We start from the raw sequence: 23,867 nt of genomic DNA, 5'->3' as shown, positions 1-23,867 counted from the left end.
CATTCCCCAGTAATTGGCATAGTGGCGCCACCAGTTGCCTTTCCCCACTGTCCATTTGGGCCAAAAACAAGAAATGCTCGTTTTTTCCCTTGACTGTGTGGTTGAGCTCCTCCTTACTCTTTATCTTCCAACATGAGAATATTTCTAGTCATGGTAAGCCTTGCAATTAGTATGGATTGAGTCTTGAGAAATCACTGCCTCAGAAAAGGTAGGTGTATCACAAACCACGCAAAGCCCTTTACAGGCTCTGTGAAATAATAATAGTGTTTTTCTTGTAGCAGACAGATTTAAAATGCATGCTTTTTCTCCTTTCTTTTTTTTTTTTTTTTCAACGTTTTTTTATTTATTTTTTTTGGGACAGAGAGAGACAGAGCATGAACGGGGGAGGGGCAGAGAGAGAGGGAGACACAGAATCGGAAACAAGCTCCAGGCTCCAAGCCATCAGCCCAGAGCCTGACGCGGGGCTCGAACTCACGGACTGCGAGATCGTGACCTGGCTGAAGTCGGACGCTTAACCGACTGCGCCACCCAGGCGCCCCTCTCCTTTCTTAATTGCTTTGTGTCCTCTTTAGAAAATCAATTGCAGTGAGTGAGGCCTGTGATTGGTCCTGCTTTTCTCCAGCTGTGCTGAGAGATCATACCCACATACGTACTAATTCATCAGCCGAATTGCTCCCTAATACCAGTCAGAGTGTCATTAAAAAAGGAGGGAAGGGGCAAAAGAAACTATATTTTAAAGCCTAATTTTTATTCCAGTTCCATCTGGAGATATAATTTAAAAGAGAACCGAGGTGATTTTTAAGTATAATCAGCCACATTTCCCAAGACAATTTGACAGTCGGAATTTGTGGAGGAAAACCGTTATCCAAATTGCCTAGTCATAGCTTCATTTGCCTTCCTACCTCTGTAGCAGGTACCCTGGCTGCACTTGGTTGAGGTGGTTAAGACAAGATACGACTGCGTTATTGTTAAATGGGGCCTGGGGAAGCATGAAAGTGTCGGCTGTGAGGAAGTAACCTATGCAGGAAAAGTTTTAGCTCCAATGCTCGTTTACTGGCAAGAGAGATGAGAGCTCCGGGAAAAATGTAGAGACATTCCCCCACTGGGGTGAGGGTTAAGATAGCCGGTGCCAGACAAGTGGGAGAGAAAACAAAAAAGAAAACAAGGCAAAGTAAAGAAGTTCCTAATGCTGAAGAATTCTATGTTTAGATAGCGATTGAGAGTTTTCTAGAAGGATCAAGCCCTATAAATAGAAACAACTGTAGGGAGAACACAGAAAAACTGTGCGAAGAAAACATCTATTCAAGGAATATTCCTGAGTGCTTCGTATGTTCCAGGCACTGCTTTCAGTGCAGGAATAGAGCAATAAATAAAAAATATATGCTCTCGGAGCATTTTTGCTTGGATTGAATCCCAGCTCTACCACGTACTAGCAATGTGATCACTAATCTCTAGTTGAACTTGGAATTACAATATGTACCTCAAAGAATTTGGGTGCACATTAAGTCAGTGGAACACCAAATATTGTATCTGGCACGTAGTGGACATTCATGTTATTTTCCCATCCTTTTACTTATTCATAGGTCAGAAAAACACATTTGTCCATTTACCTGGCAGATGTCTTCATCTTTTTTTTTTAATTTTTTTTTAACGTTTATTTATTTTTGAGACAGAGACAGAGCATGAATGGGGGAGGGGCAGAGAGAGAGGGAGACACAGAATCGGAAGCAGGCTCCAGGTTCTGAGCCATCAGCCCAGAGCCCGACGCGGGGCTCGAACTCACCGACCATGAGATCGTGACCTGAGCTGAAGTCGAACACTTAACCGACTGAGCCACCCAGGCGCCCCTGTCTTCACCTTTTAAATAAGTTCTCCTGTCTATAAAGTTCATGATCCGCAGTGTAGATGAAGTTTGTACAGTTAGGATCCCTCTACCCCAACCCCTTCTCCACGCTACACCCAAAGCAAACACATGCTTCCATAGACCAGAATGGGTAAGACAAACAAACGGGGGGAGTAAAGGTGAGAACTTAATGGTTCAAAATACTCCCGCATCATCCTGAGGTCAGGTTCAAAGAGCCAAACTAAGTGCCAGAGAGTAGTTTTCTTGCAGCTGTGGGGAGAGGGGGAAAAAGACAGACGACTGTCTGTGGCAGCATTCATAGGAGGCAGACACGCAGCCTCCCACCCAGCACCTGACTCAAGCTACTGGATCCAGCTAGATGATTGGATTTGCATTGTCCTGGTAGGGCAGGACCCCAGGCTGCCAAGATAAGACATTCTAGATTGGAAGCTAAGGACTTACTGGAGGCAACTGTAAAGCTTCTGGATGAGGAATAATGAATATAGAAAAAATAAACACAAAGATAAAAGAACTACCCCTCAGGATAAATATGAAAATAAATTTCAGCATGCAAAAAGATAATTAAGAAAGACTGAAAATGAAATCAACACAGCAATGAAACACTCCAAATCTAAGGAAAACAATAGGGGAATCAAGACAAGTTTGAGAAAAATATAAGATGAAGGACTTGAGATACAGATTGTAAAACTTGTTAAAAAGCTATAATAATTAAAAGAGTTTAACAATTTTGCAGAAAGTGATTTTTAAAAGGTGGCTGTGATTGAGGCCAGAAACGAATGTGCCTTCACTTATAGAAATTTGGCATAAGAAATGGGTAACAACAGGAATTGGTGGGAAAAAGACAGACCATCCAATTTAAAAAGCCAGGACATTTTGGCTACCCATTTAGGAAAAATAAGGTATCAGTTTCCTATATAAGGAAATCAAGGCCCTACTCTTGAAAAGTTTTAACTTCAGAAAAAACCGTGGGAGTATATAATACAGGAAGAATTTCTCATACAAGGTAGTAAAAATTTTTAAAAATAAGAACATTTTAAAATAACTGCATTAAAATTAAAAACTTGTCAACCAAAAATACAATAAAGCAAATTGCATAGGCGAGCCAGACATTAAGAAAAATATTTGAAAATATTTAACTTCTAAATAAATATTAAGAATCTAAAAGGTAACTCCACAGATTCATGAAAAAAAGAAGCAAAAAAGCAACAGAATAATAAGAGGCTATAAATAAGGTGATTTGCAGGAGAGAAACAATTATGTTCAATTACCATGAAAAAAATACTTCAGTGGTATTCAAGCAAATGCAAATTAAATTAAGAGGAGCTTTTCATACCATCAGATTGTCAAATAAATCAATTAGCCCAATATACCAATGGTTGGTGAAATGGAACTCTCTCACATTGTTGGTACTGATATAAACAGATACAACTATCTTAGACATCACTTGAGCAATACTCACTACAGTTAGAATCCACGCCTTCCATCTAGAAATTTCACTACTAGTTTTCGATATATACTCGAGCTTTGAAAATCTCTTTCCTGATATCCACATGGAGACAGGGTACAAAGATGTTGGGTAAAGAGCCCTAAACCTTCAGTAGAAATATGGACAGATGAATTGTAATAAATGCATCAAAAGAAATGCCATATCCATTTAAAATGAATTAATAATAGGTCTACATGTATCAATATGAACACATTTGAAATACATGAGTAAGATGGGAAATTAGGTAAAAAGGCATTTTTTGCATGAGTAAAACAAGTTAAAAAATGATATAGACAGTAAGCCTTGTTTAATTTTAAAACCATGCGGTGTTTATTGTCTATAATGTATTAATGTCTACATGTAGTAAAATCGCAAAAACATGGGTAGAAAGGGTACAAACCACATTTTAGACAGTGGTTGACTTTAAGGATTGACCAAGAAGAAAGAAATGGAGTAGTTTATATGTCCCGAACTATACGTGGAATGTTTTATTTACTTAAAAAATTCAAGCAAATATAGCAAGTTGTCAACATTTTAAAAATATGATGAAGTGTACAAGTGTTAATATTATTTTTTCATATGTTCTCAATATTTTATTTAATAATTGGAATACTACTCGACAATGAAAAAGAATGAAATCTTGCCATTTGCAACAACGTGATGGATCTAGAGGGTATTATGCTAAGCGAAATAAGTCAGTCAGAGAAAGACAGATATCATATGATTTCAGTCATAGGTGGAATTTGAGAAACTCAATAGATGAACATAGGGGAAGGGAAGGATAAATAAGATAAAAACAGAGAGGGAAGTTGGGGTGCCTGGATGACTCATTTGATTAAGCGTCCGACTCTTGGTTTCAGCTCAGATCATGATCTCACAGCTTCGCGGGTTCGAGCCCTGCATCGGATTCTGTGCTGGCAGTGTGGAGCCTGCTTGGAATTCTCTCTTTCCTTCTGTCTCTGCCCCTCACCCACTTGTGCTGCCTCTGTCTCTCAACATAAACAAATAAACTAAAAACAAAACAAAACAAAACAGAGAGGGAGACAAACCATAAGAGACGGTTAAATACAGAGAACAGGAGCACCTGGGTGGCTCAGTCGGTTAAGCTGTGACTTCAGCTCAGGTCATGATCTAACAGTTCATGAGTTCAAGCCCCGCATCGGGCTTTGTGCTGACACCTCAGATCCTGGAGCCTCCTTCACATTCTGTCTCCCTCGCTCTCTCCGCCCCTGCCCTGCTCACGCTCTGTCTCTGTCTCCCTGTCTCTCTTTCTCTCTCAAAAATAAGTAAACATGAAAAAAATTAAATACAGAGAACAAGCTGAGGGCTGCTGGAGGGGAGGTGGGTGGGGGGATGGGCTAAATGGGTGATGGGCATTAAGGAGGGCACTTGCTGGGATGAGCGCTGGGTGTCATATGTAAGAGATGAATCACTGGGTTCTACTCCTGAAGCCAAGACTACACTGTATCTTTATTAACTTGAATTTAAATTAAAAAATAGAAAAAAAAATTAAAGATATATTGCTAGAAAGATTTTAATACTTTTTTTAATGTCAGGAAACAGGAATCTCCTGTTCATATTGGTAATTAGTCTGCACTTAATAGCTTCATCTCTGTCTGGTATTTGAGAGAATCTTCATGCAACAGAAAAAGTGGCGATGGCCCTAAATGAGCCAGGAAGGCACAGCGGACACACACAGAGTGGGAGACTGTGGTTAAGTGACATTAAACCTCATACTGCGTAACAGAATTTACAACATCTGCATTCTGCACAACTGCCTTTTGTCTGGCTGGATGTAGTTTGTTTGCTGAATTTGCCCATGTAATTTTTGGAAATCGTAGAGAGCAGATAAATTTTTGAACAGAATTTTTTTTCTTTTATTTTGAGGTATTTTTATTTGGAAAAGCTGTCTCAACTCCCCCACCCTCGTTTCGTGTAGCATCTTGAGACTGAATCATGATTTTAAATATCCTTTTTGTAAGATCAGTCTTAGAGTTTGGAATCTTTTTTTTTTCTTACTCTATTTTCCTTCACAATAAACACCGAAGAAGTGGACATGATTGTGTTGCTCTGACTCAGTTCAAGATCTCATACTAAAGTGCTTTCCTATTTCTAGAACAAAATTTTATTTAAATTATTACTTTTTTTAAAATTAAATTAAATTGTAGTTGCAGAGTTCATTTGAATAAGATATCAGTGATTTCTACTAGACTTGAGAGGCATTGGAAGAGAGGGGAAAACAATTCGCCCACAATCTAACTGAGCGGACATCGGTCTCCTTTCACTGTGGCTTTATCATTATTTGCCTGTGGTGGCCGTAGTGGTGGTTGTGATGTGTGGTGGTGGTAATGGTGGGGCAGCTCTATTTTAGGGATGGGGGGGGGGCTTGCCAAGAAGGTGGAAAAAGAGATGGAAGAGAAAAACTAAAGCGATCACCAGGAGATAAATATGGGAGAGCTAGACACGATGGGCCAGTCTACAGCTTTCTACTGACAAAATGAAGGAGTTTTTCCTCTACCTCAGAACTGGTTCTGTGAACCAGATATCCAGGATACCCCTTCAGTGGCAGCACAGACAACTTATGCGTTGTCTGTTTTTTTTCCTTCATTAGAAGAACCTAGTCACCAAAAATTCCTTACCCTAATATTAGTGTTTTTTAAATAGATACGAATAACAGAAAACAATGAAATGTTTTTGTCCCTCTTTTGTTACTTCTTAACAAGAATATTCACAGATATTTGATTTTTAAAAATAATTCAACATATTTTAATAATAGGTTCTTTAAAAAAATGCTTAACATTGTGTATGGATTAACCTTCTGTTGTTAAATGCCTGAAGAGTGTTGATGGGAAAGAACACTTTCCTTCCCATGACTCCAAGCCTGACCAAGGAAGATCACATAATAGAAAACAGGAACTGGAGGGAGATATCAATAGGATGTGACTATAATTTATCAGCCAAAAGAGGGACACTTTTGAGAATGAAAAGGGTTGCTAATCAGAAAAATACCTGTATGTCAGGTGTAAACCAGCACTATCCCAAGAAAACTGAGATTGCCATCTTGCCCACCCAGAGAGAGAATTCTCTATTCCTCCTTTTCTAGACCTTAAGTTTTCCCCAAGATATGAAAAATGGGGCACTTGCCACAAATTCTGGGAAGGCAGCTCTTAGGGACAATGCAGATATGGTGCCTTAGCCAGCTGCAATGAAAATCTCCTGGGACTCAAATGCAAAAGTATAAAATGTGTTTGAGTGTTTGGGGGAAGCTCCATAGACAAGACATAAATTTGAACCTTACATTGAAGGATGGACAACTTTTCAAAATATGTTCTAAATCTAGGGATTAAATTTGAGCAGTTTATTTTTACCTGGGAGCAGTACCTGGAAACCTGTGTCTGGTTTCCAAATTGGAGGCCAGAGTTAAAGAGAAAAGGGAAAAAGGAAGTAACCCACTGCCTCTCAAACTTTAACTTGTATACGAATCACCCGGGTAACCTGAAAATACTGATTCTGATTCAGTGTGTCTGGGGAAGGGCCTGATTTCTGCATTTCTCACAAGCTCTAGGCTCATGCTGATGCTACTGGTCCATGGGCCACACAGAAATTCAAACAAACAGTCCAAATGTTGGTTCTGAAATGGTAAAGAAAGATTTACTTGCAAGGCAGAGTATCTAGGTAGCATTTTTACTACCAGAGATTTTGTTCAAATGCCAACAAAGGCCAAGCAGATAAGAGAATAAAGTGAAATGGTGCAGAGGTGCTGTGCAGAACTGAAAAGCACAAGTCTGTCTTGAAGGACAAGCTCTGCTTGAGTCTGGAGAATTGTTGACAGGGAAGAATATTATCCTAATATTACCAAATTCATTAGTTTTTTTTTTTCAAGGAAAGCCAGGAATTCAGATTTTATTTTTAATATGAAATTTGGTTTGTAAATCATGATTCAAATTAAACACTCACATGTGCGCGCATGCGTGCACACACACACACACACACACACACACACACACCATCGTGAGTCAAATAAATCATATTTTGTTAGGGTCATCAGCTTCCAACTGCTTCATCCAAATCGAACTGGATGAACTTCATCCAGTCAAACTGGATCAAATGGTCCAAGGGTCTAGAGTATGGTTACAGGCAGGTAGAAGCTTCCACTTAAGGGCATCTGGAGGCTTACTGGTATGACTGCCTGGCTGAACATTATGTATTAAAGTTCAGAAAAAGGCTGCATAATGAGGAGCAGGGATAAGAACCCAAGTATCAGGAAGGTGCATAAATAAACTCCTTAGAAACAGAGAGCTGAGGGGCACCTGGGTAGCTCATTTGGTTAAGCTAAGCATCTGACTTTGACTCAGGTCATGATCTTGTGTTTGTGAGTTGGAGCCCCGCTTCGGGCTCTGTGCTGACAGCTCAGAGCCTGGAGCCTGCTTTAGATACTGTATCTCCTTCTGTTTCTCTGCCACTCCGCTGCTTGTGTGCCCTCTCCTCTCTGTCTCTCTGTCTCTCTCTCTCTGTCTCTCTCTCAGAAATAATAAATGAATAAACTTAAAAAAAAATACGTTTAAAGAAATAGCTGATGTCAGAAAGTATTTGGGGTAAGTCTTATTATAATTAGAGTTCAAGTGGCCTCGAATGCAAGATGAGGATTTTGGATTCTTTTCAATAAACAACTGAAAATCACTGACTTGATTTTAAGTCCGGGCTGGGCCAGTTAAAATATGAAAGTTATTAGGGAAGCTAATAATTTGATACTTGAAATTTTGCTTTTTATTGTGTTTTAAAAAGTCGGCCACTGAGCAGAGTATGAAGTTTAGCTGAAGTAGACCCATATGGAGATGAAACGGGGGTTATGTTAGCTAGCACCATCTTTTCCGTTTATTTTTGTTTTAGCAGTCCGTTATAGATTGGTACTACAAATAGACTTCAGGGTGGCTAGTCCCTTAATCTGGCTTTATACAAGGGAATGACAAAATCAAAGTGGAAGATGATCTGGTCAGGAAGAACAGTCTTACCTGCAGTGGAGGAAGTGGGGTGGAGGTTGATGGGCAGATCTGAGAGAAAAATGACAGGGGATGGATAGGTGATCTGGCTGTGGCTGAAGAGCAAGACAATAAAAGGCTTCGTTTTTCTTTGAAATCTGGGTTCTTGCAAATATGGTAGAAAACAAAGTCGTAAGGAGAAACTTTGGAGGAACTTCACGTGTTCTCAACAAGAGAAAACACAGGCCTGGTCGTTCTCACGCACTGGCATTTTAAATTAAGCTAGTATTCACAAAGTCTCTTCAGAGCAAATCAGAAGTTTCAGTCAAGGCTCAGGTTTGTCTCGTTGTTTTGTTGTCAAGATTATAGAGGCAGACTTTCTATAAACCTGTCAACATCCAAACACCTTTATTCTTTCTCCTTTAAAAAGATAACACAATGAAGACATAACATAATCTAGTTTCCTATGGATTTCTTAGACCCCCGGCTGAAAGTGCAGGGATGCCAGATGACTAAACACCAGGCTCAGAGGATTCAGCCTGACATGGGTGAATCAGAGGGCAGCAGAGCTAGGAATTTTGTTGCCCTGGGAAAATCATAAGTAAAACACCTCATTAAACTCAGACAGCAGTTTTTGTAAACTTCTCAAATGCAACTCAGGATTTGCAGAGATTAAGCACTGTGGGAGCCAAACAAAGCCATATAATAGATGCTAACTTTTGTTGACCACTTAGTACTCTCCAGGTGATTTCATTTCAAAATTATTTATATAAGCCAAATATAATAATACACTTTAACCTTTTTTTTATTGACATATACTTGATATCCAACATTAGATTCGTTTCAGGTATAGAACACAGTGATTCCACATTTGTATACACTGTGAAATGATCACCACGGTAAATCTAGTTACCATCTGTCACCATACAAATTTACATTTTTTTTCTTTTTTCTTTCTTATGATAGGAACTTTTAAGATTTACTTTCTTTGCATCTTGCAAATTGGAGATACAATGTCATTGACTGTAGTCACCATGCTGTATGCATTATGTCCTCATGACTTTTTATTTTATAACTGGAATTTTGTACCTTTTGATCCGCTTCAATCCATTTTGTCTGCCTTCCCAACCCCTCCCCTCTAGCAACCACCAATCTGTTCTCTGTATCTATAAGTTTGGCTTGGTTTGATTTTGTGTGATCATTTCTTTATTAGATGCCACATATAAGTGAGATCATGCGGTAGTTGTCTTTCTTTGTGTGACTTATTTCACTTAGCACAATACCCTGGAGGGCCTTCTATGTTGCCACAAATGGCAAGATTCCATTCTTTTTTATGGCTCAGGGGTATTCATACATATACCATATTTTTATCCATTCATCCATCAAGGGGCACATAGGTACTTTCCATACCTTGGCTATTGTAAATAATGCTGCAGTGAACATAAGAGTACATATCTCTTTTTGAATTAGTGTTTTCATACTCTTCAGGTAAATACCCAGTAATGGAATTACTGGATCATCATATGGTAGTTCTATTTTTAATTTTTTGAAGGACCCCCACACTGTGTTCCAGTGGGGCTGGAAATTGACTGCACCAATTTACATTGCTACTAACAGTGCACAAGTGTTCCTCTTTCCTCCACATCCTTGCCAGCACTTACTATTTCTTTTCCTTTTCCTAATAGCCATTCTGACAGGTGTGAGGTGATCTCAGTATGGTTTTGATTTGCATATCCCTGAAGATTAGTGATGCTGAGCACCTTTCATATGCCTGTTGGCCATCTGTGTGTCTTCTTTAGAAAAACGTCTATTCAGATCCTCTGCCTATTTTTAATTGTTTTTTGTTGTTGTTACTGAGTTTATGAATTCTTTATATATTTTGGGTATTGGCTCCTTACCAGGTGTATAAATTGCAGATATCTTCTCTCATTCGTTAGGTTAACTTTTATTCTGTTGATAGTCTCCTTCTCTATGCAGAAGCTTTATAATTTGTTGTAGTCACATTTGTTTATTTTTGCTTTTGTTGCTGTTGCCTTTTGAGTCAGATCAAAAAAAAAAAAAAAAAAAGGTATCACCAAGACCATTGTCAGGGAGCTTACTGCCTATGTTTTCTTCTGGTAATTTTGTGATTTCTGTTCTTACATTCAAGTCTTTAATCCATTTTGAGTTAATTTTTGTGTGGTCTAGTTTCATTCTTTTGCGCGTGGCTGTCTGGTTTTCCAAATACTATTATTTGAAGACACTGTCCTTTCTCCATTGTATACTCTTGGTTTCTTTGTCATAAATTAATTGGTCATATATATGTGGGTTTATTTATGAACTCTCTATACTGTCCTATTGATCTATGAGTCTGTTTTTATGCCAATACCATACTGTTTTGATTATTATAGCTTTGTAATATCATTTGAAATCAGGGAGCATGATGCCTCTAGCTTTGTCCTTTTTTCTCAAGATTGCTTGGCTGTTCATATTTTTGTGTTCCATACAAATTTTAGGATTGTTTGTTCAAATTCTGTGAAAAATTTCATTGAAATTTTGACAGGAATTTCATTGAATCTCTTGAGTGCTTTGGGTAATATGGACATTTTAACAGCATTAATTCTTTAAACTCGTGAGCACAGAATATTTTTCCATTTATTTGTGTCTTCAATTTCTTTCATCAGTGTCATAGTTTTTAACATACAGATCTTTCACCTCCTGGTTAAATTTATTCCCAGATATTTTATTCTTTTTGATATAGTTGTAAATGGGATGGTTTTCTTAATTTATTTTCTTATAGTTCATTGTTACTATATAAAAACACAAAAAATTATAGTTGTTTTGTGTCCTGCAATTTTAATTAATTTATTAGTCTCAGTAGTGTTTTTGGTGGAGTCTTTAAGATTTTCTCTATATAATATTATGTCATGTGCAAATAGTGCCAGTTTTGCTTCTTCCTTCCAATTTGGATTCCTTTTATTTGCTTTTCTTGCCTAATTGTTGTGGCTGGAACTTCCAGTACTATGCTGAGTAGAAGTAGTAAGAGTGGACATCTGTGTCTTGTTCCTGATCTTAGAGGAAAGGCTTTCAGCTTTTTACCATTGAGTATATGATAGCTGTGGGCTTGTCATATATGGCTTTTATTTTACTGAGTTTTATTCTATCTATACCACCTTGTCGAGTTTTTATCATAAAAGGATGTTGAATTTTGTCAGGTGCTTTTTCTGTATCTATTGAGATGATCATATAAATTTTATTCATTATATCAATGTGGTATATCACCTTGATAGATTTGTGGATATTGAACCATCCTTGAATCCCTGGAATAATTCTCACTTGATTATGATGCATGATCCTTTTAATGTACCACTGAATTCAGTTAGCTAATATTTTGTTGAGGATTTGGCATCTATGTTCATTAGGGAGATTGACCAGTAATTTTTTTCTTACGTGTCCTTTTCTGGTTTTGGTATCAAGGTGATATTGGTCTCATAAAATGAGTTTGGGAGCATTCCCTCCTCTCCAGTTTTTGGACAAGCTTAAGAATGAGAAGTGTTAGATCTTTTAATGTTTGGTAGAATTCACTGGTGAAGCTCTTCAGTCCAGGACTTTTCTTTGTTGGGAGTTTTTGATTACTGACTCAATCTCCTTACTAGTAATTGGTCTTTTCAGATTTTCTTTTTCTTCATGATTCTGTCTTAGAAGACTGTATAGTTCTAGGAATTTATCCATTTCTTCTAGTTTGTCCAGTTTATTGGTATATAATTTTTCATAGTAGTCTTTTATGATTATTTGTAATTCTTTGATGTCAGGTATAACTTATCTGATATTCTAACTTTATTTATTTGAGCCCTCTCTCTTTTTTTCTTTAGTAGGTCTAGCTAAAAGTTTTTCAGTTTTGTTTATCTTTTCAAAGAACCAGATCTTAGTTCCATTGATCTTTTCTCTTGTCTTTTTAGTGTCTATTTTATTTATTTCCACTCTGATCTTTATTTTTTTCCTTCTACAAATGTTGGGCTTTATTGTTATTTTCCTGGTTCCTTTAGGTACAAAGTTAGACTATTTGTATTTTTTCTTGTTTCTTTAGGTGGTAGCATGCCAACGACTATCTCTCTGATTGTTGTAGACTCGTAGTGCCCAGAAATGCTGTCCTCCCTGGCCAGCAGAGCCAGGCACTCGAGGGGCATATTCTGTGGTGGGTATACTTTCCTGCTAGCTTTGGCAGGGCTGTGAGTGTAGGACACAGCCTCCCAGCTCTGGCAGGGCGGAGGGGGCCGTAGGGGTGGACACCACAAGGCAAGGGGAGAATGCAAAAATAGCACCAACCAGCACCTCTTTCCCTGGACAGAATCCTAACAGGCTCTGCCCCTCTGGGAGACACTTTAAGATTAGCAAATGATTCTCCTTCGTGTATGGTCTCAGCACTTTTCAAACTGCTGATTTTGTGCTGAGTCCCAGGGTGGGTGAATTTGTACATGAACCCTTGAAGAGTAGAATCTCCATTCCCTACAGCCTCATGGTTCACCTGAACCTAAGCCCCACTCGTTTTCAAAGCCAGAGATTTGGGGGCCTCCTGTCTCTGGTACAGATCCCAAGAGTTGAGGTGTCCAATCTGGGGCACAAACCCCTCACTCCTCAGGGAGTAACTTCATATTTGTGAGATATCTCCTAATTGTGGGTCACCATACCATACACAGGGTTTTTGGTGAGACCACATCTCTGCCTCTCTTACCTGTCCAGATGTGGGTTTTTTATCCTTTGTTGTGAAGGAAACTATTAAGGTAGTTCCTAGGTTTATTTTTCTGAACAAATTATCTCATGTGTGGCTATAGATTTGTTGTGTCTATGGGAGGAGGCAAGTTCAGCTCTGCCATCTTGAGCCCCAAATCTCAACCATTTTTTAACAACATCGTAAAACAGAAACACACAATTTTATACCTAGCAAAGCAACAGATTCTGTTAAGAATCTCATTTCTGTTGAGTCTCTCTGTGTTTCCCCAGGAGCTCAGCTGTCTTTCTAAAAAGCAAAGCAGGAGGCTCTTAAACTCCAGGTCCATGTTACTTAGGAGCTCATTTAGTCCCATCCATCTCATGTAGCTTGGCACTGCCCTTCTTTATCTGAAGCAAAATACAGCAAAAAGTTTTTTCTAGGTTGATTTACGCCCTTTAGTAGGAGAGGAAGGCAGGTGTACATGTGCCACCAACAGGCACCAGGGAACGCATTTAAAAGTCATATATGTCTTGCCCCAGGGGAAAGACAGTAACTTGGCTATTTACACACTCCAGAAGAGCCGGGAGGGCATTTTATAGGCAAATAAAAGTGAACACAAGCATTCATACACACCGATATGAGCACAGAAAATTGACTATATGCTGTTATCTGTTTCGAAGGAAGGTGAATGAAAATTAAAAACTGAGGACTTTTTTGTCTTCAGTTTTTCATTTTATTAAATTTTGGCTCTTAGAATCCCTGAGAAATAATTATTTGCTGCCCAACTTAAAGGTTCAGAGACCTCCAGAGTTTCCTCTTACTTTCTCGGTGACACAGCTCCATTCAGCAAATGTGGATGTGATTTGATTAATGATTTCCCAGCCTCATTATTTCACCTTGCATTTTTCTTTTGTTCTTTCCAGGAAGCAGAATGTGCCTACACACTCTTTGTCATTGCCACATTTTGGCTTACAGAAGCTTTGCCTCTGTCAGTAACAGCTTTGCTGCCTGGTTTAATGTTTCCATTGTTTGGGATCATGCCTTCTAAGAAGGTAAGTCCTCTTGCAAATGTATGTGATAATTAGATTCCTTATTTTGTGCTGATGCTCCCATTGAGAAAAGTTGTATTGAAAGGGAGCAATAATCCTATTGATAAAGCTTCCATGTAAGTCCTGCAAGTTTCCAGTTGTTTCTCCCTAGAATTCTGCATGTATGTCTGCATTCAGGTGGACAGAAACAAAACACAGGCTGTAGCCTCTTGAGTCATGTGTGTCAGTAGGAGAAATGCGTGTCCAGCCTTCCTGGGCTGACATCTATGGCTGGTGTCTCCCTCCCAACAAAAGGGCCAACCTTTTCACATCCTGCATAAGCTTTTTCTTTTCAACAGAATTTGGTCTCACACAGTGTTAGAAAAGCAATTTTTGTTTTTAATGAAGAAAAAGCTACCCTGTTTTCTTTTCCAGAAACCTGCCATTTCAAAAGATAAAGCCAAATTAACTTTCATGTGTATTTCTATTTTGTTCTTGCTGAGAGGAGTTTATTCATGCTGAGAGGTGTTTCTTACCTTTATACAATCTGAGGGTACCCGTCTGAAGAAAATGGATTCAGTTTCCCATTAAAAGCATGAAATGCATTGAAATCAGAAAATCTGTCTTCATGCAGTCTCCAGCCACCCAGCACACAACTGCCCAAACCACAGCTGAAAGAATCTCAGGAAAGATGTCAAGTTCAAGATGCCAGCCCCTGCAATTTGTCACCTTTGGACTTCTATCTTCTGCCAGGGTTCAATATTGCTAACTTGAGGTTCATCTGTCTTATAACGTGGGTAGAGATTTTTCTTTTTAAATAACCCATGTTATATAGAGATGGGGTTTTTTGTTGTTGTTATTTTGTTTTGTTTTTTGTCCTATGGGAGAAGCAATTCCTTTCCTTCTCTTCATGTCATTCTTCCTCATTTCATAGTTCAAGATCTTCTTTTCTTCTTTTTGCGTTGCAGATCCATTTTACTCCTCTTTTCTTACTGCATTTTCCCTTCCCTCAGAATCTTGACTCTTTTCTTTCTAAGCACCATTGCTTGGGAAGAGAGTGTAGCTTCTCGTCCCCTTCTGCTGCCCACAGAATCTGGGATCTATAATTTAAGAAGTTTCTCAAATGCTCCAACATGCTACATGGCTCCCAGTAAAGGAAAATTTAAAAGAAGGGGCAGGCAAGTTCTTAAACGTAGTGTGTTAAGTTATTAACCCCTGTCCTGCTGGCCTAGGTGGTTGTACCTCTAAAGGTAACTAGTTCAACAGTGACGTATTTGTCTTTTACAGTTTAATAAGAATGAAACTGACAAAATTGACTTTTTAAAAGAAGCTGAGATCAAAGCAAGATTAACTGCAACTGGGGCATTTCTGTAGCAAAGAGGCTAAAGGAAGACAGGAGAAGAAGGATGCCTAGGAAAGCCTGGCTTTGTGGGAACTGCCAAAGAAATATCTTTGCCTTTTTACAGAATGTGGAGGCCTGACTAGAGGCAGCAAAATTCTAGGTACTGTCAGCTGTTGCGTTAGTCAGGCTGCCAATACCTGTCCAAGAGTCCTTTGTCTCCAGAAGTGTCAACCTCAGACTAATTTAACAGTCATAGAACCTTAGCCTTGGAAGCTCGTACTTCTGGATCATTTCATCCTGGGCAGGGATTTCCCCTCTCAATAGCTCTTACAGATGAGATCACTCAGGAAGTGTTTGGGTCTTCCTGTGTGTGGGTTTAGAATACCCTTCAAAGAAAATACATATGTTTTTTAACACTTTGAATACTTGATTCACTCAGCTTTACTGAGCCCAGTGTCAAACTCAGTCACTTTGTCCCTAGACTTTCCTCTAAATGTCTAAGATTACGCACACACACACACACACACACACACACACACACGGACAGCAACAATAGCAACAATAAAAACTTCATCTTTCTTCCACATGACATTGCTGTTTTTGATGTGAAAATAAATACCATTTCCTCTTTCAGTCTCCCCCCTCCAGTCTTTATGGTTTCTGCATCTCAACTCCCTTCCTTAACCCCACCACCTCCACCTGTGCCATCACCACCATCTTCACTCCTGTTCCCAGAACTACCTCCAGTTTGTCAGTGGTACTTATGAATTAGATAGTTAGTGAATGTAATGTCTATCACGTGGTAAGCACTCACTATATATTAGTTAATATTATCATTATTTGTACATTGACAAGAGTGAATACCTCACTAGAAACATTCTGACTGTTGCAAAGCTAAGTGAATCTATTTCATTTCAGCCTAAATTCGTTGCAAATTTTATGTGACTTTTTTTTACCCTAAGCTTAGTAGGAACTTGAAACAAATCAAAGTCCTTAGGACTTTCAGTGTAGCAAACTGCTCTTCAGTCTTATGATCCTCTTTCCAGAAAGGGCAACTGGAATTTTACTAGGAAATATCTGACCAAAGTTATGGGGAAAGGGCTAGAGATTTATTCAGAAGACCTGAGCTTAAAACCTGATATTCACCACTAATTACTTGTATGGTCCTGATCATGTCCCTTAGCAACTCTTTTTTTCTCATAATCCAGAGGTTGTTATAATAATCAAATCAAATAAAAATGTGAAACAGTGATAGATACTAGGCATCAATTATTCTTATGAGTTTTAATATCCACAGTTAAAGGTGTTAAATATCATACCAGCCCTTCTGAAGGATTTGGAATCTCAACTTTGCCATGGAGACTAATGTGTCTTTAATACCCTTGTCTAAGTTCAGAGCCTTACACATCCTTCTCTTTGGCCACAATAGTTTTAATCTTATGTTATGCGTTTATTAAGTCAATGCTAAATATCTGTATCTTACTGAGCACCTTATTGTATTAAATAATGTCAACAAATTTTGAATTTCTCTCATATCTATTGAATAAAATCTGAAATGCTAAATATTTAGGGTGCTGAATTAGATATTCCAAAACAAATATCATTATTATTATCATCGTCATGGAAAAAGTGTTTATATATAAATTTTATAGATATAAATATGAAGATATTCATATGTATATGCAGATGTTATATATTTAGGTCAGTCGTGCAATAAATATTTATGTGCTAGGACTCTGCCAGGATCTTGGGAATACATTAATGAGTAAATACAGACAAAAGTCCCTGTCTTCATAGGAGAAAAGAGACAATAAACAATATACCTTAATGCATAGGTAAATTACAGGGAGTTAGAAGGTAATTGGTGCTATGGAAAAAAGCAACAGGATAATAAAGATCTAGAGAGGGTTGCAGTTTTAAACAGGATCATCAGAGTAGACTCAATGAGGTGTCAATACCTGAACAAAGACTTACAGGAGATGAGGGAGTTAGTCATGTGGATATCTGGGGAACAGCCGTCACCGAAGGCCATACGGCCCCCACAAAGACCTCAAGACAGGAATAGGTCCGAAGGGTGATTAGAGCAAAGTGAGTGAAGGAGAAAATGATAGAAGATGATGTCAGGGAGATAATGTGTAGAGGGACTAGACCATCTAGGGCCAAAGTAGGCCAACATAAGTAACATTTTAATGAAATGAGAATGAGACTCTCTAGAGAATTTTGAGTAGAGGAGTGGCATGATCAATTTGACTTTTATTTAAAAGGATAATTTAGACCTGCTATGCTGAGAAACAAGGCAGAAAGAAGGAAACAGGTAGCACGTTATTGCAATAATGCAGTTGAGAGGCCATGGTTAATTCAGACAAGGGATAGTAATAGGGATATTGAATATATTGTTAATGTATTTTTAAGATAAAACCAACAAAATTTCCTGTATGATTTGATAGAGCATATGATAGAAAGAAAGAATTCAAGGATGCCTCAGAACTTTTTGACCTGGCAGCTGGAAAATTGGAGTTGCCATCAACTGAAATGGGGAAAACCATGGGCAGAGTAGGCTTGTTGCATAAGAGAGGCTGACACCAGGAATACAAAGTTGGACACTAAGTATGAAATAACTGTTTGATATATAAGTGAGGGTGTTAAATAGGCAGTTAAATACAAATGGGCCCAGAGTTCATGAGCGAGAGCTGAGCTGGAGATACAGGTTTGAGAATTATCAGCATATACATGATACTGAAAGCTCTAAAAGTTGATGAGATCGTTTAGAGAATGAGTGAAGATAAAAAACAAACAAAGATAACAAAGAACTGACTAATTGGAGAACTACAACATTAAGGGATTGATAAGAAGAAAAAGAATTTGCAAAGAAGAATGAGGATGGGTTATTGAGGTAGGAGGAAGACCAGGAGAGTGTGGGATCCTGGAAATGTTTTAAGGATGAGGCAGTGATCAAACGTGTCAAATCTAATAGGTCAATTAATGTGAAAACTGGAAATTGACCATTGGATTTAGCAACAAAGCCTAAATAAACTTGAACTTTTATGGGTAAGTATACTGACTTGTAGGAAGCTTGTGAACTGGTAAATTTTATAGCTAAGAGAGAACCCACATGCTCTGATAGCAAAAGTGCATGTGTTTTGGTGAAATCCCACTTTGAGACAGAGATATGACTACCTTGATCTTAAAAACAGATTTCAAATTTCATTAGAATTTTATTTGACATGCTTATTTTGCCTCAAAAATAGTTATATTTACCAGTGTCATTTACAGACCAGTAGCATTTTCTCCTATTACCTCCTATACACATGGGCTATAAACAAACACATATACTCGTGACTAATGTGCTGCAAATATACTGTGATGAAACCCAAAGAATGGGTAATACAATGGAAAACAAAAGAATGTGAGAATTCCTCCTTAGGTGTATAATTATTTGCATTTAGACAATTGGGCTGCAGGCCATTTTTTTGTTTACAGAGTCTATTAAGAGACTGGAAAACTATGAGTCTGAGGGCCAAATTCAGCCTGCTACCCAATTTTTAAATTAAAGTTTTACTGGAGGAGCACCTGGGTGGCTCAGTCGGTTGAGCCTTCGACTTCAGCTCAGGTCATGATCTTGTGGTTCGTGAGTTCGGGCCCCACATCTGTGATGACAGCTCAGAGCCTGGAGCCTGCCTCAGATTCTGTGTCTTCCTCTCTCTCTCTGCCCCTCCCCTGCTCACACTCTGTCAATCTCTCTCTCAAAAAATAAATAAACATTTAAAAAAATGTTTTTTAAGTTTTATTGGAAACACACAAAGCCATGGTTATTCATTTACAGTCTCTGGCTACTTTTGTGCTACAGTCAAGTTGAGTAGTTGCAGTACAAACAATGAGGCTCACAAATTCACATTTATTATCTGACCTTTTACAGATAAAGTCTGCCAACTGCTGACATAATCTAAAGAGAAATACAAGAGTATCTTACGGTCTTGGACTTCCTTCTGTGTTCAATAATTTACTAATAATGGCTCACTTCTATGTATTTCTTTAAATACATGGTGATTTTTAAAATAATTCTGCATTTATTTTTTCATAGAATTCTCAGACTGATGGAATAGTGTAAGTAGGGTTTATTTTCATGAGCAAAACTGCAAAAGACATAAGAGCAGAGAAAAACTCAAATGTCTATTTATCTTCCCATAATCAATTTGAATATCAGGTACTGTAAGAAGAGTTTCCCAATTCCCCTAGAAAAAGGTGGTTATTTACTCTTTGAGCCTCAGCTATAGCTTGAAGAAATATTTTCCATGCACCTGTGATACTTTACTGCCGTCTTTGTTACCTTGTTTTTCTCACCTAGTAACCTGTAAGCTTCTTGAGTCTAGGGACTTATTAATTCAGTATCTATTGAGTGCCAATATGTGCCATGAATGTCCTAAATCCATAAATGCAATGATCAATAAGACACATCTCTGCCTTCAAAATATATCTAGTCTAATAAAGGGGATAATAAAGTAAAAAAATTATCACCACGTGCATTAAGATGTGCTCTCACAAAAGGAAGCAGCATCCAACCACATTTAGGGTAGTCAGGAAAGGCATCTTAGAATTGACATCTGATTTCATCCATGAAGGAAAATTATGGGTAACCAAAATAAGAGAATAGAGTCATTCCAGGTTAAATGACAGCCGAGTGTTAAAGCATTTCTGTGATTGGAGAGTTTCACACATAAGGAGAAGTTGGCAGAGAGCACTGAAAGACTAAGCTGGAAAGGTGAAATGGGACTAAATGATGAAGAGTCTTACAAGACGTGTTGAGAAGGTTGGATTTTGGTCTTAAAACACATGGGGTCCACTGAAGGAGTATAGGAGGCACAATGATGTGATTAGATTTATACTTTAGAGAAGTAATTGTGACAATGGTGAGGGGTGGATTAGAAAAAGACAGATCAAACAGTAACCATGTGAGAAGCAGTAAGGAGCTCAATGAAAGGTTTGAGTAGTAATAAGGTTTGAATAGAACAAAGTGGACAATTTAAAGTAGATGGGGGAACTGGAAATAATAGGACTTAGTGACTAAGACGCACTTATTGGAAATGAAAAAGGAATCAGAGCTGACCCTTAGGTTTCTAACTTGGACAACTAAGTAGATGGAAGTTTCATTTGCCACAAAAAGGCATATGCTGAGTTTTTAGATATTTATAGGAAATTCAAATGGAAATGTCCAGCTGGATACACCAGTCTGGAACACAGAAGACTTATCTGTTTGGGCACAAACACCTTAGTGTCATCAGCATTAATTCGACAAATATGTATTGAATGCCTACTATGTGCCAAACATGATTTTAGTCACATAGAGTTAGAAATTGAATCTGTAAAATTCAATAATCAGGGGTACAAAACAAGAAGACTGGAGACAAACCTTATAGAGTACCAACATTTAAAAAAAGGTAGAGGAAGAGTAATTTTGAAAGTAGGCCAAGAAGAAAAATTCAGACAGGCAGAGATAGACCCAGGAAGGGAAAAAAATGGTTTGTCAGGTTGTAAACACTAGTAAATTAATAAATTGAAAGAATACTTATACTGAATGTAAGGACTGAGAGAGTTAAGAGGTTAGAAGTTTGGGAAGAGAGGGTAGACAATTGGGATTTAGGAGCTCAGAGAGTGTAGCTTATACGTGGATTCCCTTCCTCCCTCTCTCACTCATCCAATATTATTTACTGAGCTCTTACTCTGTACCAGAATTGTACTAGGTGCCAAATATGCAATGACTAGCAAAACAGATTCCTGGCCCTCTTAGAATATATAGTGTAATACAGAAGACATGTAACAAGCAGGCAAACAAACTACATAATGTGATGTGCTATAAAGGAAATAAACAGGGCTCCACAATACAGAAAAATAGTAAAATCTGTTTAGAAAAACTGGATATTTGAGAATTGAAGAGGTGTGAAGAGGGAAAAACATGTCAGACATTTATTCTTGCCTTCCCTGTTCATATAACAGTTTTGGTGCATAGTAAACTCTTGTCCAATGTTAGAGTAATTAATAAATGAAATAAGGAAATTGATATAATTATTTTTGATTATGCAATTACTACAAAACGCAAAGAGGTACATATAAACTTTGAAAACATAATAAACTGACTTGTCACAAAACATAAAGAAGAGATCCACTTGTCCACTTTTAATTCCAAGGCTAATTTTTATTTTGTTTTGAAACCAAGCCAGACTTGGTGGGTTATGCTAAAAGTGCAGATACAACTTAAAATATCAAAATAAGGGCACCTGTTTGGCTCAGTCAGTTGAGTGTCCAACTTCAGCTCAGGTCATGATCTCCTGGTTCGTGGGTTCGAGCCCCACATCGGGCTCTGTGCTGACAGCTCAAAGCCTGGACCCTGCTTTGGATTCTGTGTCTCCCTCTCTCTCTGCCCCTCCCCCACTAATGTTCTGTCTATCTCTCTCTCTCTCTGTGTCAAGAATAAAAAAACATTAAAAAAATTTTAATAGCAAAATCATCATGAAGACTGATTTTTCTGTTCCTTTGTGGTTTCATATTAGAATAGTTATTTTCCAACTCTTCCATTCCTTCTAACAGATATTTTTAAGGGATATTTCTTTTTTCTTTTTAAATGTTTATTTATTTATTTTGAGAGAGAGTGTGCAAGTGGAAGAGGGGCAGAGAGAGGGAGAGAGAGAAATCCCAAGCAAGTTCCACGCTGTCTGCGCAGAGCCTGCTGTGGGGATTGATCTCACATATGGTGAGATCATGACCTGAACTGAAATCAAGAGTCAGACACTTAACTGACTGAGCCACTCAGGTGCCTTAGGGATATTTCCTCTTATAATCCTCTCTTTTCTGCACAGCCTTGTGATTCAGTTTAACCAAGCGGGTCCTAAAGTCAGGTCTGTTGAATATCAGTCTCATGAGGTACAGCACCTAAGAATTTAAAAGTAAGTTTTCTGTGGTTAGATAAGTTGAGAAATATGTTGTATATGGAACTCTGGGAGTGGCAATATATATTAAAGGTATACTTAATATAAATATATAATATAATGTTTATATTATTTATAAAATTTAATGTTTAAATATTATAAATATAGTATTTAAAGGTTTTGAGGAGATCTACGGGGAAGAAAATGCTAGTATTTCAAAACTCTCTGGTTTCTAAACTTATTTGACCACAACATCTTTGTGTTGTTGCTGCTATTTGAGAAAAAGATTATGTACCTAACATACCTCAGAGCATTCTTTGGTAGATAGGTGGACCCAAAGTGTCTGTACACTCTACTAATCTCTCAATGGTGTTAGCTAAAAATGGTTTAAAATGTTGGCTCCTATTGAAGAGTATTTATTTTATAGCAAATGATTTTGAAGGTAAAACCATTCAAAGTATTAAGAAGTGACACTGAAATTATGGCATAATGGATAGTATCGATGACACTGGCAAGTTGGAGACTTAACTTGGACTTTCCCAAATCACAGTCATTGTCATTCTACCATAGCAGTATAACTCGATTAACCCCAGCTGAGAGGAGGTAAAATTAAGACATTGAAGGCAGTTTCCTGATGTTACACAGTTATTTAAAAACCCAGTATGGAGCACCTGTGTGGCTCAGTCAGCTGAGCATCCAACTCTTGATATTGGTTCAGGTCATGATCTTGTGGTCGTGAGATAGAGCCATGCCTGGAGCTCCTCATCGGGCTCCATGCTAAGTGTGGAGCCTGATTGGGATTCTCTCCCTCCCCCTCTCTCTACCCTTGCCCTACTCGTTCTCCCTCCCCCCTCAAAATAAATAAATAAACATTAAAAATAAAAAAATAAAAGTAAATAAAAACCCAGTATCTTAGGTTCCCTTTCCTTTTCTTTTTTTTTTTTTTTTTTTTTTTTTGTATATATTCTTCCTTAACACTACTATTTCTGGGTAAGAATATAGAACTTACTTCAAATTTGTATTCTAATGCATCTACATTTTTCTTAACCAAATAGAAAGATTAAGTAGTTTGAAGGTCACAGCTAAGAGCAGCAAAGTTAAGAGAAAGCAAAACTGCTTTCTCGGGCAATCTCATTTTCCCCCCATCAACATAAATAAATGATCATGGGCTTAACTATAATTTCAGGTGGCATCTGCTTATTTCAAAGATTTTCATCTACTGCTAATTGGAGTCATCTGCTTAGCAACATCAATAGAAAAATGGAATTTGCACAAAAGGATCGCTCTGAGAATGGTGATGACAGTGGGTGTGAACCCAGCATGGTAAGTACCGCATTTACTGTTCCAGGTTTACATTCCAAACAGATCATTTTTATGCAGAGCAAATAACTAAATAAGTAATACGCGTCCAGGCAGTCATTCATATCACAGTATAATTCATGCCTTTTTTTTTTCCTCTGCAAATATGAAAGGGATGTAAAGTGTACTTGAGTTGGAGGAGGAAACAACAACTTTCCCTTCACAGCAGGTCTAATTACAGGGAGATTGGAGTAAGTGC

General features: G+C 38.0%; 1 protein-coding gene across 4 annotated transcripts in view; it reads left to right on the top strand.

The window, feature by feature from the left end:
- SLC13A1 (solute carrier family 13 member 1) overlaps positions 1-23,867 on the top strand; it is a 233,236-nt gene that overhangs the window by 144,495 nt on the left and 64,874 nt on the right. For all 4 annotated transcript variants that reach the window (XM_042970994.1, XM_042970999.1, XM_042971009.1 and 1 more), the window contains exons 4-5: positions 13,943-14,071; positions 23,496-23,632. In XM_042970994.1, coding sequence (XP_042826928.1) covers positions 14,036-14,071; positions 23,496-23,632 — 173 coding nt within the window. In that variant the 5' untranslated portion in view covers positions 13,943-14,035. The remainder of the gene's footprint in view (positions 1-13,942; positions 14,072-23,495; positions 23,633-23,867) is intronic.

The sequence above is a fragment of the Panthera tigris genome, chromosome A2 (assembly GCF_018350195.1).
Source record: "Panthera tigris isolate Pti1 chromosome A2, P.tigris_Pti1_mat1.1, whole genome shotgun sequence".
NCBI lineage: Eukaryota > Metazoa > Chordata > Mammalia > Carnivora > Felidae > Panthera > Panthera tigris.
This window is presented reverse-complemented; position numbering and strand designations above follow the sequence as displayed.